At 40.3% G+C, this 16,088-nt stretch overlaps 1 protein-coding gene across 1 annotated transcript in view; it reads right to left on the bottom strand.

Moving 5' to 3' along the window:
• Positions 1-8,329, bottom strand: part of HECW2 (HECT, C2 and WW domain containing E3 ubiquitin protein ligase 2) — a 114,734-nt gene extending 106,405 nt beyond the window's left edge. The window contains exon 1 of the mRNA XM_074144869.1: positions 8,038-8,329. Within this exon, the coding sequence (XP_074000970.1) occupies positions 8,038-8,329 (292 nt within the window). The remainder of the gene's footprint in view (positions 1-8,037) is intronic.
• Positions 8,330-16,088: the final 7,759 nt, after the last annotated feature.

The following is a 16,088-nucleotide window of genomic DNA, read 5'->3' as shown; positions in this document are numbered from 1 at the left end:
GGAGCTCTAAGACAATCAAGTCTGGCCATTCTCTGCATCGGTTTTGTTCCTCAAGTAGCACAAGTTGCAAGATACGTCTAGAAAAGCTTTGCTAGCAAAGAAAGGCTATCAAGATCAATACTGGCATCTTCAGTAACCTCCTCAGGTTATAATTTAAGAACCTGTGTACCCAATATCAGCATATATTAAAGGGTTATATTAAACATATCTACCAATAAAGTGTTATTTTCAGGGTCCAAGTATGCAAGTTTCTCATCTTTTGTAATGCCACTGGTTTTAACTACATCGGCCATGTCCTTAACGTACAATATTTAATGCTCAGCTTTTAACACTTCTCCATTCAGATTCTTGTAGTCATTGATAAATACATGCAGATGAAGGAGCCAAGAACTTCATAAAAAATTTACATGAGGAATTCTAACACCGTGCATAATGCAAAACTAATCCATACTCTATTACTTACATGAAACAAATGAATAGATGAATTACTGCAACTGCTTTTTCAATCCGGTTGTCAGTGACTTGGAATAACTGGTTTTCCCAAATTATTTTGGAAATATGGTATGGCATGTTGATTTGACGATAGAAAAAAGCTCAGCAAATGTCTTTAAAAAAAAAAATTCAAAATGAAAGCCAACCTCCTTCAAACAAATAAAAGTCCAAGCTAACACAAGGCAGTTTGATGGTAAAATGGAATATTACTAATTCAGAAGTGTATATTGTTTTCCATTCTCCAGTGTTTGTATTTGTCATCTTCCCATCTGCTGGAACAGCCACTTAGATCAAAAAGGCAGAGTGGGGAGAACACTGCTTTCTATCCAAAGGATTATAAACGTTGTCATGGCAAAACCTCTTGCAGTGGAAAGATACTGACAACACAGCTGAAAGTGTCCTCCCTGCAGCTACGTTTGTCTAGTTTTCAGGTCAAAGGTATCTCAAAAACTTTAAAAACACAATTAACTGAAAAGTTTGGATGTTCTGGCAATACTTTCTCTGTCACAGACAGAACTTCTTGCAGACATAAATATCATCCTACAAGATTTTTTAGCAGGGAAGTAATTCTTTTCTTGTTACAACAAACATAATGAGTGCATTTTAATGCAGTGAGTGTATCTTTTAAAGTATCTGCTGCATGCAGTGAAAATATATAGATAAAGCACTCCCTACTCATGTCTTCTAACTTTTGCAGTAAAGCAAAGGTATTATGCTGTCCATACACTACTTCTTAAGCAAAATTTACTAGCTGACAACTGAGGAGGAGAAAGTACTAAATTCTGCGTTGGGGAAAAAGTAGCTTTGTATATGGGTCAGGATCCAGGAATAAAAGAAAGAATAAGATTGAAATGCAGTACCTGGAGGGAAAACTTCTGAAGACCCATGGTTTGTTACAGATTTATTTTTTTTTAAATTGCTGTAAACGTCACCGCATATGACTTTAGGATATAATTCCAATAGTATTCCAATTCCTAAACAGTACTAAGTCACCACCGAATGAGGTAATTCAAGGCAACTTTTTCCACACACTTTTGCTTATCAAAAATACCACCATCAGACAGACACAGACTAGTGCCAATCCCAGATGCACACCAACGTAAATTCAAATTCACTCCTGTAATCCTTCTTCTTGTCGACTATGAACTTTGCTTTATTATACGCACTACTTAAGCATACATCTCTAGTGGGAATTTCACCAACATCTCAGCACACACAGGTATGGCTACTCCAGAACTTCAGAGCCATAGCTACTCCTTTTATTTATTTTTTGAAAAAAAGCAAAACCACCACAGTGCTTAGATACTCAGATGATATATTTAAAAAAAAAAATAAGTAAATCCCCAGGGGTTGGTAACAAACGGCACAACGCCAGCCTCCTGAAAGCCTCAGCCAAAGACTCTTCCGTGAAGCCAGCTGGGTAAGGATTGACTCTTCTACACGGGAAGTCAAGCCCATGGTTTGCAGGTGTTAGCAGCAGCCAAAACACGGAATAACCACAAATTAATACTGTTATGCCTAGTAACTAGTCAATAGACATTAAAATACTGCTCAGATTTTAAAGTACAGAAAAGTACTCATATTGCTAAAACAGGAAGGAAAAATTAAAAAATCAAGTGAATAATCAGGCTTTTCTGGAAGATAGTAAAGTTACTACTTTGTTTTCTATAATGGAAACCAGAGAAATCTTCTGGGAATAAAGTATCTTAACATTTTATAATCTCTCTGTCTAATGTAAGCCACTATTTTAAGTGTATTAAAGGCAGTTTATGTGAAAGCTTTTTTCTTTCTGATCTTGTCTGACCTGAAATAGAAAGGCTCCAAACTCCATTACCCTAGAAGGCTTAGTATAAACCTAGATCCTATCTGAATTGCCCTATATAACTCTGTTTCAGTTTTCTTTTGTTGTTGTTGGTTTGATTTTTGTTTCGGTTTTACAATGCTATTGTAGATCCATGCTGTAGGTATAACAAAAAGCCAAGCAGCCTGTCAAAAGCAGCTGATGGAAATAAATATAATGACCTTTGATAGCCAATATTTTAAATATGCTAAGAATCTCCAGAATAAGGGCATGCATCTCATAAATAGGACTCCATAAATTAGGACAAAAATAGGCCAACCTGGGCAATTTGGCCATGGGAGTTAATCTATTTAAACCAAAAGTAGGGTTTGCTTCTCTCCCCTGACTTTTTATTCTTTACTTTGTACTTTATGATTTCTTAAATATGACAACCCATAAAACTCAACAAGATTCCACTTCCATCAGCATCCCACAAGCAGTGGAGAGTTCACCTGCTCATCTTCTTCAACAGTTCTCACTCCGCAAGGAAGACCTGGTACCCTGTTGCTACAATAACACAGAACTTCCTTCATTCTCATTAGGACAGAAAGACTGAAAATTTACCTTTACTCTTCAGGGTAAGCACAGGTACAACACCTCTACTAAAAAGCCCCCTCTGAATTTAATCATGCTTCATCAATTTCAAGTGACGACCCTCATAACTGGTCCTGAAGAAGAAATGAGAAACTCATCCTAGGCAAAGCTTAAAGCTGAATTCAAAATTATAAACCTGTATTTCAGTTTTGACAATTTTACATTTCACGCAACACTACTCAATTTACCTAAAGAAGAGCTAAGACTCACAAATAACATTTCTCTCCTGCATGCAGTCTCACTGGGACACTTTTCCGTGCTTTTACAGATATGGTATCTACATTCTCCATGCATCTTGCCTCTGGAGCTAGAAAGCTGCCTCAACAAAACTGGATGGGCAAGACTGTTCAAGAAGTGCTACTGACACTTTAAAGAGTTCAGACAGTACAAAACCAGAAATAGTCACGAAAAAAGGATGTTTGTCTTCAGAGAATATGCTGTGTCCCTGTCCCTCACATACACTTTTCTTCTGGTAATCCTCAGGAGTACACTGGAAAAGAAAAGACCCTCTGTACAAAGCAGTCCCTCAACAAGAAAACAGATTACATTTTAGCTGTACATAGTGATGAAACAGAGGAAGATATGCACATGGTACTAAACCCAGAAAACTCACACATTTATCTAAAAACATTCCTTAAAATATAAAATTCTAGAAAATCTGACCATGAATTTATCATGTAGAACTATTTAGAATTTGTCACCGGTTCAACTTCTTGCATTTAAAAATGAAAGACTAAAAGTTACTGCAGAGGAGTATCCTGAGGACAGTATAGTGAATTAATGTCTAATAAAATACGCAGACTTTTCTACAAAGTATTGTTCATTTATGACCTCTCCCCCCCCTTTCTTTTTAAGTGGAAGTCCGGAAAAAAATTCACATGTAGTTAAAAAAAAAAAGTTTAAAAAAAATCAGTCCTTCAGAATAAGATGATTCTGTGTTTCTCCCCTTAGGCTTTTCTCTTTTTAAAAAGATAACATCTATTTTTATAACCATTTAGCAGGCCGAACATTTCACTGAAGTTGTACTGCACTAGGAAAAGCTCCATCTACTGTTTCCTAGTGTAAGCCAAACATCTACAAACCACCTATGGTCAAGGCAGTGACTCTGCTTATTGGCAGTCTTGTGACAAACTGCACCATGCGATGCCTGGGGGAACGTGTACCGTGGTCTGTAGTCAGTCTCATAAAAGGCTCTAATAAGTTTGGTGGGATTCCTAGTGAGCCACTGCAGTTTTAACCCTGCAGTAAAACCATGCTTAGAAGTACAGAATTAACTGCTTTCTCATGATAGAAAACTAGTAAGAGAGCGCTTATTGAGTAAATTAACAAATGAAGAGGCAAGACAGTTTCCAAGTGTGTCATTTTCAACTCCTTTTATAATGGATGTATTCTACGAAATTAATTTGAAGCGAAAAAGTACCCGGCTTGCTTCAGACCTTTGCCAGATCTCTCTGTACTAATGTCTGAGCTCAGAATGATGCTCATTTTCAGGATTTCACCTTCTCTTCCTTTACAGAATTAAACAACCACTTTTACACCCCCCCGAAACACTGATCCAGGTTTCATGAGAGTTAATTGTACAACTAACATTTTTTAAAAAGCCCCAGGACTCTGCTTTTGGTTATGCAATGCTTTTTTTTGTAAATAAGACCAAAATATTTGCGTTTTTCTAGCTTCTTGAAAAACAGTGCTTTACTAGAAGATGTGGAGGAACATTGGAAGTACAGCACTAAGCTGGCACAGCCCCAGTGCCATCTTGTCTTAGTGACCACCCACAATTTCTGCTGCCTTCAGGAGGCAGTGCCAGAAGACAGTGACTTTCTAAGTGAGATAGTTTTCATTTTAAAGAAAGAACAGGATGGATAACCTCAAGCAGCTACACTGAATATTAATAACCTATTTGACAATGTAGCTTTTATTTTTAAGTATATTTACTCACAAACATCCCTCTCCTTAGAAAATAAGAAGAGTGTCCTCAATTTAGAATCACAGAATAGTTTGGGTTGGAATGGACCTTTAAAGGTCACCTAGTCCAACCTCCCTGCAATGCTACATCAGGTTGCTCAGAGCTGCATCCATCCTGACCTTAAATATTTCCAGGGATGGCACATCTACCACCCCCTCTGAGCAACCCATCCCAGTGTTTCACTACCCTCATTATAAAAAATTTCTTCCATATATCTTGTCTAAATCCACACTCTTTTAGTTTTAAACCATCACCCTTTGTCCTATTGCAACAGACCTTCATAAAAGACAAGCCCCCATTTAAGTACTGAAAGGCCACAATAAGGTCTTCCTGGAGCCTTCTCTTCTCCAGGCTGAACAACCCCAACTCTCTCAGCCTGTCCTCAAAGGAGAGGTGCTCCACCCCTCTGATCATCTTCATGGCCCTCCTCTGGACTCGCTCCAACAAGTTCATGTCCTTTTTATGTTGGGGGCCCCAGAGCTGTACACAGGACTCCAGGTGAGGTCGCACCAGAGCGGAGCAGAGGGGCAGAATCACCTCCCTCGAGCTGCTGGCCACACTTCTTCTGATGCAGCCCAGGATACAGTTGGCCTTCTGGGCTGCAAGCACACACTGCCAGCTCACGTCCATCTTTTCATCCAGCAGTACCCTCAAGTCCTTCTCGAAAGGGCTGCTCTCAACCCCTTCATCTCCCAGCCAGTATTGATACTGGGGCTTGCCCCAACCTAGATGCAAGACCTTGCACCTGGCCTTGTTGAAATTCATGAGGTTCACATGGGCCCACTTCTCAAGCTTGTCCAGGTCCCTCTGGATGGCATCCCATCCCTCAGGCATGTCAACCGCACCACTCAGCTTGGTGTCTTCTGCAAATGTGCCGACGGTACACCCGGTCTCACTATGTCATTTATGAAGATATCAAACAGTACTGGTCCCAATACTGACCCTAAGGGACACCACTTGTCACCCACCTCCATCTGGATGTTGAGCCATTGACCGCTACCTTCTGGATGTGACTGAACTACCAAAGGAGTAAGTGGAAACTGGAGATACTTCACAGCAATTATTACAAGGGACTGAAAATCCTGGATTACACCCTGTGGGATTTAATTTACCTTAGCTATGTCTATAAAAGTTATGCAAATGAAGAGTTTTTAAATCATACTCTTACAATTTTTTAATAATTTTTTATTTTTTAAAGATGCTAGATACTTGAAAGTGCTTATGAAAAAACCGAAATCAAAGATAGACAGGCATGCCTATCAGGCTGAATATATCCTTTCCTCTCTGCTGTAAAAAACATGCAATTCCATCATTCAGAATGATGAAACCACAAGTTCTAAAGGAAAGACTCTGCTCAGATCTGTTTTACATCGGTAATAAAACTCTCATCAGCGCTCACAGATTTCAAGCAGCAGTGGAGACAAAAGCTCAGTGTGAATGAGTTCCTGGACCTTTCATCATTTAACAAGAAAATAGGAAACCCAACATCGCCAAGCACTCTGATATTACACAGTAGCATGATGGGGGTTTAGGGCCAAGGTGGCATAAATCTGGCTGGTCTTTATATCATTCTTACCCTATGGTAACTTAACATTGTTTTGTAATTTAGGGGCTCAACAGACTGACAGTAGAAATATTTTTAGTCATGAAAGTAGGACAAAGATCACTTATAACCTACAATAAGAACCAATGAGAATTCTACAGAAGACGCTGTACTTTAGCATCTTGAATACCAATCATGAAGTGCTGCGAACCATGAAAAAAACAATGGCAAGGAGTGTCAAACCTTTATTCAGATGAATCTCTCAATGTATTTAAATTAAAACATTTAAGCTCCATTTAGCAGTCTGCGCATTTTACAGCACAGATCACACTTCAGTTGCTAATTCTGTTGCGAAAATTCATTTCTGTTTATTATGGAGACACTTCATTTAGGTGGCTTAAATGTTAGCACATACCCACAGTTCATCCCAGGAGAGACTGCAGCTCATGCAGCAACTCCAATACAGCTTTTATAACCAGGTAAGAAATCCTACTGAGGCTGATTTCATTGCACTAAGCTTAGTCCCAAGCAGGGACAAAATTCCAGTGGTCAAACCCGTTTCCACCAGTTTCTGCTATACCTGCTTTTTGCAGGTTGAATTGACAGCTCCTTTCTACATTAGTGATTAGGTTCAGATGCGCAGTACAATTTTGAAACAAATCAATTGATCAGTCCCACTTACTGAGCACTGCTTAAATTCAGAGAGTAATTTTAGTGAATGTGAACTGGATTCCTTGAAAAGACAAATAAACCGGTTCCATGTGCCACTACAGGTACCCACCAGCTACACCTTCAATTCCTAGTGGCGACGTAAAGATTGTCCTTTGCACAGCTCCAAACCACACACACAGCAGGGATGTTTGGATCTAGGGACCTGATAATGCATAATGCAATGGAAAATCCCAAGCCAAATATGCTGCTGATGCTAGGGTCTCAGCACCAACTGCTTAGACCTACTGAGCCACATTATTTGCTATTGCACACACTGCCCACAGGCCCTGGCATGCCACCCTACAGCTCCTTCCAGCTCCCTCCTATGAAATATCCTGAGCAGCACAAAAAATCACATAAAAGAATCTCTTTAGAAGATTTCCTTCTACAAGAACTCTTCATCAATAGAAATTCTTGCCCCTTGATTGATAATTGATACAATTTCAGTTCTACAGAACCAAAGATTTATACAAAATGTGTCTTCACAAATTCTAAGAATTTACTTGTCAAAAAAAACTGTATAAACATTGGACAGTAAGCATGTGAAGTTATGTGACAAATACAGTACTCCGAATTTTCCAGTCTGTAAGTCAGCCACGAGCAGAGGTGAAAACAGGAAACTGTATGCACACTTGTTGTTTAAGAAGAACGCATTTCCTCTTCTAGCAGGTCATTGTGGAAGCAGATCTACATTAATTAGAATCATGTTTTTACACAGTTCACTGCACTAAGAAAAGCAAAGAGAAATCCAAGGTAATTTTCTGCTGTCTTACCTCAACTTTATTTTTAGATTAATTATGTAGTGTGCCAGAAAATGTATCAGAAAAGGAAATATGAAGTGGCAAAAAAGCAAGAAACTCATAGAAATATTACAACATGGTTCCAACTTACCTATGTGATAAAGTCCTATCCAGTCAGTTGGGTCTACTTCTTCCTTAATATCCCAGAAAATGATGAGGTTCTGAGATTGCCCCAAGGTGTATTCATACATACTGGCTGTCAAACTAGACCTGCTATCCGAGGTCACTAAATCAGTGTCACTGTTGGCACGTTGCAAGTTCATGTTCTCAGCCATGGTGCCCTGAGATGCCAAACTCTGCAGATTCTCTGGGCTCAGAGTATACCGTAGCTGTGGGTTGCGACGTCGCACAAAAAGCAGATGTTCCCGGGCTGAACTGGCCATCTCTTCCCCACTTTTGTCAATTTACGTGAAAAAGTTGTTGTTTGAAGACCTATCATGAAGAAGAAAAAAACCAAAATGTTAAAGTGGCACAGCAGGTTACACAGTCAAATATTAAATGGAGAGGCAGTAGTGCAAAAATGTTCCTACAGACAACTAAAATGGACCGAGTAAAATCTTTCACTTCATTGCTCTACCACTGCAGCCATCTTAGTCTCTGTACATCTAAAAAAAACCCATGAAGCACTTCTGAAAAAAATTCAGTTAACCACACTCCAAGAAATAACATTTATAAGCCAGAACGCAACAGAAAGCAAAACATCCAAGTTCATCTATCAAGTAAGATCAGCCACAGTAACAAAGCTAATTTAAGTCTGACAGTAGCCTAAAGAGTGAAGACAGATGAACTCGTCTTCCACCAACGAAATCACAGCAGCATATGATGTACTTTCACTTACATATTTTAGCTGCCAACAATACTCTCTATGCACTGTACGTTCAGAATCAGTATGGTGCTGAAGAATTGTAGAATCATAGAACTGTTTGGGTTGGAAGGGACATTAAAGATCATTGAGTTCCAACCCCCCTGCCATGGGCAGGGACACCTCCCACTACACCAGGTTGCTCAAAGCCCCATCCAGCCTGGCCTTGAACACTTCAAGGGATGGGGCATCCACAGCTTCTCTGGACAACCTGTTCCAGTGTCTCACCACCCTCACAGTAAAGAATTTCTTCCTAATATCTAATCTAAATCTCCTCTCTTTCAGTTAGAGCCATTACCCCTCACCCTATCGCTAAACTCCCTGATAAGCAGTCCCTCCCCATCTCTCCTGTAGGCCCCCCCTTTAGCTACTGGAAGGACGTTATAAGGTCTCTCCGGAGCCTCCTCTTCTCCAGGCTGAACAACCCCAACTCTCTCAGCCTCTCTTCACAGGAGAGGTGCTCCAGCCCCCCGATCATCTTCTCTGATCAGAAGGTTGGAAATATTTCAGTAGAAATGTGGTATCGCAGATTTACACTACTATAAAATAATTTTGTAAGGATTTCAATTTTTAAGATACAAAGCATAGCTTCTGAGATGCTCTATACCATACAAGAACACATCAGACCATTGACTGGGTTAAGTTTAGACTACAGGTACATATATTCAATTAGATGATACCAGTTTATCTGTGCAGTCAGGTTTTGTTGTTCTTTTCCATACATCAGAAAACCAAGGACTTTGTTAAATTTAACAGCTTTTCTCTAGCCCTAAGGAGACACTAGAAAGTCTTCACAGAAACGGTCATGCCAATATCGTCGCACAATACCTTCAGAAGCAGAACTTGCATCTCATTATCCATCATCCATCCCATGGTGATGGGGAACCTCCTGCCATAGAAGGAATATGAAAGTTTCCTTATCTAAGCTAAATGACTTTGACCAAAGCTGTTTGTCTTTTTCAAAAGGTATTGTTTATATCAACTCATTGTTTCTTTATTTTACAGAGGAAATAAAACAGTCCTCATCTGGTAGAAACATTTGCTTTCAGAAGAAACTGAATTTTCTGGTAACGTGTTTTTCAGTCAAAACTGTGAAAGTGATCTTCCATAGTATATTCACCTGGAATAGGAACCATGTATTTTCTCCAAAATCAAACCAAACCAAAGCAGTCCTCCTGCCCAGTAGTAACTCCAGAGCTCACTGGGAAGAAATTGTATCCTGGGCTCCTTACACTCTTCATACAATTTGAAAATAGCATTTCAACATTCCTTAACCAGATTGCAACTTAATCAGTGACAACATCAATTATTCCAGTACAGTATCTTCTGTGAGGGCTGTACAATGCAGGAAAGATCTCCTTATTTTTTATATATACAAATAACCACATATAAGAAAAATATGTACACGTACACATATAAAAAAAAGGCAAACAAGAGGTACCTGTGTCTTATCCTTGGGCTTTCTTCTTAGTGTCAAAGCCTTTGGCTATCATACGCAGACACATTTGTTCTCTAAAAATAACCCAAGCATTGTCAGACAGTGCTGAGAGTCACCTGCTATAACGTTTCTTGTTTCAAGCAAGGAAGCCTGTAATGCAGAATTACGTAGAGCCCACGAGAAGCAAATGGACTGGTTGGCCACTTCCACAGTATTGTAATTGCAATTAGATCTACAGTACACTACCACTATCAATCAAATGTTTGACAACTGGTTTATTAAACAGAAACCTCTGCCTCTAGAGGTCAAAGACATTTAATTATTAAAAAGAAAAAACAACTAGAGCACTTCGAGATCCCAAGATTGTGATTAAGAAAAATTTATTAAAAAAAAAGAAAGGGGGGGAGGGGGCATTTTCATATTTTGAAGGTTTTCTTTTCCTATTCATTCCTATTTCCCCACACGATGAGCGGTTGAAGTGAGATGATCTTTAAGGTTGGAGTGAGATGATCTTTAAGGTCCCTTCCAACCCAAACCCAAACCATTCTAAGAATCCTCAAAAACTGCCTCTTCCCTTCACGTCTATTTCCTATCACTCATCTTCAATTTTCTTTTTAATAACATTACAATGTATGCACTCTTCCAGTGTATCACAAACTCTTCTGCTATTTTTCAGCTTTTCTTAAATGCAAGATTTTTCGAAACATTAAGAACTAACAAAGGGGAAAAATAAAGTTCAACTCATCCAGTTGTATGCAATGCATCACACACTGTACATGGTTCGGCATCAAATATTACAGAAAAAGAAAGAAACAAAAATCCAGTTTGATAATTTCATATATGTGGAAGTGACATGGAGATGATCGTATTTACTTCACAAAGTACGCAACACAGTCTTTCCTGACATGAGCAATGTTTTGGCTGCATACACAAAACATTTTATTTTTGGTGCTGGACGTCAGCGGGGTTCACTAACTTTTTCTCTGTCATGTTCCCACACACTCTGCCTCTGACACCAGTGTCAGTGACAAAAGGGAAACTTTGGTATAAAGGGCCTTTTTAAATGAGTCAGGGAAGTTAGTATCTTGTTTCTTTATGCAGAGTATTATTCACTCGATCTGAAAGTGGATGACTTTGAGACCAGAAAGGTAAATAAGAAATAGCCACCAACTTCCCCACAAGCCAGCGAAACATTCAGGGATCAGCCAGTCACTGCTATCTCCCACCTTTTTTTTTGTCCCCTTTCTTTTTTACTTTGTGATCTGGGCAACGGTACACACTAATAGTTAAATCTTCAATGGCAAAGCAAAAGAGCTGTACGCCCTAGACAGGAAGAGCCCTGATTTGCACCTGAGCCTGCCCACCGCAGCAAGCACGTTACACCTGCCTGGGTACCACCGCCCGCCGCACAGGAGACGAGCAGAGATTAATCAACAGACTGACAGCGTGCTATCGAGTTAATTTTCTTCTGTCCCACAACTAGAGATTTATGTAATTTTGAACTATTGCATACAGTGGTTTTACAAGCAGTAAAATCACTGCAAAATAAGTGTCATACAGGAGGATTACAAGTTAAAGACAAAGTTTTTATAGGAGGGATGAAAAAATTTCCTTCAGCTGCAGAGCCGCACACTGTACCCGGGGCAGCACTGGCATTTGTTGGAACATATTGAAAATTTGTATGTGGCAGATGGACAAACTCATCCATAGAATCATAGAATCATTCAGGTTGGAAAAGACTCTTGGGATCATCGAGTCCAACCATCTACCCTACTCTACAAAGTTTTTCCCTACACCATATCCCCAAACACCACATCTAAGCGACTCTTAAACTCATCCAAGGATGGTGACTCAACCACCTCCCTGGGCAGCCTGTTCCAGTGTCTGCTCACTCTTACTGTGAAGAATTTCTTCCCAATGTCCAGTCTAAACCTACCCTGTTGCAGCTTGAAGCCATTCCCTCTCGTTCTATTGCTATTTGCTTGTGAGAAGAGACCAGCACCAACCTCTCTACAATGTCCTCTCAAGTAGTTATAGAGAGTGATGAGGTCACCCCTCAGTCTCCTCTTCCTCAAACTAAACAGTCCCAGCTCCCTCAATCGTTCTTCGTACAATTTATGCTCCAGGCCCTTCACCAGCTTCGTTGCCCTCCTCTGTACCCGCTCCAGCACCTCGATATCTTTCTTGTATTGAGGTGCCCAAAACTGGACACAATACTCCAGGTGTGGCCTCACCAGTGCTGAGTACAGGGGGACAATCACCTCCCTACTTCTGCGGGTCACAGTATTTCTAATACAAGCCAGGATGCCATTGGCTTTCCTGGCCACCTGGGCACACTGCCGGCTCATATTCAGCCCCTTGTCAATTAGAACCCCCAAGTCCTTTTCCGTCAGGCAGCTTTCCAGCTACACTTCCCCAAGCCTGTACCAATGCATGGGGTTGTTGTGGCCCAAGTGCAGGACCTGGCACTTGGTCTCGTTGAAGTTCATACCATTAATGTTGGCCCATCGATCCAACCTATCTAGGTCATGAGAACTAACTTGTACTAGCCGGGACTATCCCACAGTTTGAGACATGAGAACAGTCTGAGAAAAATGTCTGTTTTCTTAAGTCCTAATTGTTGTCACTCTGCTGAATCATGGACATCATTACAGCTTCTTAAAGTAAAGCAAAGCACAAATGTAAATGCTGGATAACTTATGTGATCCTACTCAGAAATCCAACTGTCTTAACGTCATGATTTAAACAATGATCCCAACAAATGAGAAAACTTAAAGCAACTGAAATAGATTTGCAATGAACATGTTAAACTCGCATGTAAATGAGCTCCTATTATGGAAAAAATACCTCCAAAAATTCAGGACTTGAATACTTTTAAAATATTTTCTAAATTCAGTGAAATAGGTGGCAAAGCAGCCCTGGTGTCAGACAGCACTCTGCTACATAGCATCTCACAGGAAGTTGGGAGATTAAGGAGGTTTTTAAAGAGAGAAATCTGACTCTCGTACTGTAAAAGGGGAAAAGGTGATTGCCATAAAACTCGAACTATGAGGAGTGATGGAAGGGAAAAAAGAGCCACTACTTTAATTATCTGCAGTCTTAAAATTCAGTCTAAAGATGGGATGAAAACCTTACACAGTGACTTCCTGCCTACAAAAGGAATTGCTTATCTGGCATTTGGTTAACAATTCCCAATGTCTATCATTAATAACATAACTAACAGTACGACTGCATACATCCTACCAGGAACTGAAAATAAGAATTATCCTCCCACCTTCATTCCTGCTAAGCGCCACTGAAACAGCATTTGCATCCAGACTATACTGTAAAGACAATACCCACTATTAGCTGTGTGCACCTTCCCTGCCATGACGGTTGGGCTAATCAGGCTGAATGGGATCAGAGCAGTGATTTCACTAAGAATCAGACCAAGCTGGCAAGGAATATTGTTTCGTGAAGGCAAGCTAAAATGTGGAAACTGAATCAAAAGCACAGGGAAAATATAGGCATTTGAGAAATCGGTAGATACTAACTTTAGCAAAGTATTTTAGTTAAAAAGTGAAACCTGTACCTAAGCTGCTTATCCGTATCACAGCGTTCTCTTCAATACTTGACAAGAAGCTTAGAGAGAAATAGGACTGATTTCCTCTTAATCTCTAAGTGGCACAAGTTCAGGATTATTTCTATCTAAATATACTCCTCAATTACTAATCATAGAGGGACCAGAGCTGGGAAAAAAGTTCCACTTAATATACAAAATACAGATAGGAAAAATCCTCTTGCCCAACCTTTTTCACTAAAGAAGATTGAAAAGACCTGTCAAACCATTTCTGACATGCAGTCAAACATTCAATAGTTTAAGAAATACATGAATGAAAGTCATGGGGTTCTAGCACAGGAATAACTGGAAAAAATCCCACCCCACCATGCAAAACAAGCCAGAGTTCACATGCTGCTCTGTTTACCTTACTCATAACAGTGATTCATTTCTTGTTTACGTAGTGATCTTTTATGTGGTTTCCGGGTCCTGCTAACAGCCTCTTCCCACAGCATTTAGTGTAAACTGACTCTACAGGGCTGGCCCCGAGAGCGTGACCGGTCATCCGCTGGACAAGGTTTGCACTCTTAAGTGGGTGGCTGAGGATGCTGCTGGGGAAGTGAGGATTAACACATTTCACTGGTGGACTGGCTTCATGTCACCGTACTGCAACATGTGACATCACCTGCGAGAAGAGGGAGGTGAGAAGGTGGGCAGTGGGGCAGCCCTCAGGCTGAGGGCTCTGCACCTGAGCATTTCTGTTGCTGTACGTCAGATGGGCAGGAAGAACCATCCAGCCCAACTGGCCCCCAAATTTTCCTCTATTCATAGAATCATAGAATGTTAGGTTGGAAAAAGACCTTTAAGATCACTGAGTCCAACCATAAACCTAACACTGCCAAGACCACCACTAAACCATGTCCCTAAGCGCCACATCTACATGCCTTTTAAATCCATCCAGGGATGGTGACTCAATCACTTCCCCAGGCAGCCTGTTCCAAGGCTTGATAACCCTTTCCGTGAAGAATTTTTTCCTAACATCCAGTCTAAACCTCCCCTGGGGTAACTTGAGGCCATTTCCTCTTGTCCTCTCACTTGTTACTTGGGAGAAGAGACCGACCCCCACCTCGCTACAACCTCCTTTCAGGTAGTTGTAGAGAGTGATAAGGTCTCCCATCAGCCTTCTTTTCTCCAGGCTAAACCAACCCATTTCCCTCAGCTGCTCCTCATAAGACTTGTGCTCTACACCCTTCACCAGTTTCATTGCTCTTCTTTGGACACATTCAAATGATGCTTGGTATCTCTCTCAAATCCCACTCCCATGCTGAGATAAGCAATCCACAGGCAGAAGAACACATTAAGAATATGAAGAACAGAAAACATGCTGGTTTCCCAATTATATACTGTGTGACATTGCTTTGTTCAGTACAAAGATCTATAAATGCTGCAATAAAGGGCTCAAATTGGCCAGCTCTCAGCTCCAAGCGGCTAAGAAAAGAAAATGCTTCTTGAATAAATGCAGAATTTGGGGATTCTTCTCCCCACAGAACTCAAAACTAGCCTATCTTCTGGGATAGGGTATGACTACAGTCCATTTGCAGCTATCCATACACTGGCTTCAAACTTGCTAGTAACTCTGGCAGAAGCAGAACAGTCAGAATTCACTGTCAGCTGCAAAGCCTGCCTAAGAAGCAGGGTGATGGTTAACCATATGGTTAACTCATATGCTTAACCAGTCTGCACTTATTCTGCTCTCAGTACTAAAGAGTTTACAAGCTCCTCTATTGCTGCTGTGTACCTCTTCCAGCAGAACAGAGGGGCCCCTGCCAGTAAAATTCACCAGCTACTTGCTCAGCAAAATCATCAGAAACTGATTTTGCCGGAGACAAAGAGACCAACTCCATAGCTCTCCAAATTTCTTTCCAGGCTTATATTCTAGTATTTCTATGGCTATCTGGAGACACAGATTTGGTCTACATCAAAAAAATAAATAATAAAATCAGATAAAGCTGACTTGAAGCATCCTTTTCTATACAGAAAAAAATAAGAAAAAAGCTTCATCTTTCTGCCAAGATGTCCTTTTCTTGTTATTCCTCATGGAATATTTCCACGAATTTCTACTCATCGAGTTTCCTGCAATCCACACAATGGAATTTCTCTCAGAAGTTATTTCAGTGTCTGATTATTAGGATTTTTCTTCATTAGCTACCATTTTATCAGATTTCAGTTAAGCTAACATGTTTGGATGCTTCCTATTCAGCCATCCAGATAAAAATGAATGTAAAAGCTGTCACAGTATTCAAG

This window comes from Numenius arquata, chromosome 3 (assembly GCF_964106895.1).
Source record: "Numenius arquata chromosome 3, bNumArq3.hap1.1, whole genome shotgun sequence".
In the NCBI taxonomy this organism is placed as follows: Eukaryota; Metazoa; Chordata; class Aves; order Charadriiformes; family Scolopacidae; genus Numenius; species Numenius arquata.
This window is presented reverse-complemented; position numbering and strand designations above follow the sequence as displayed.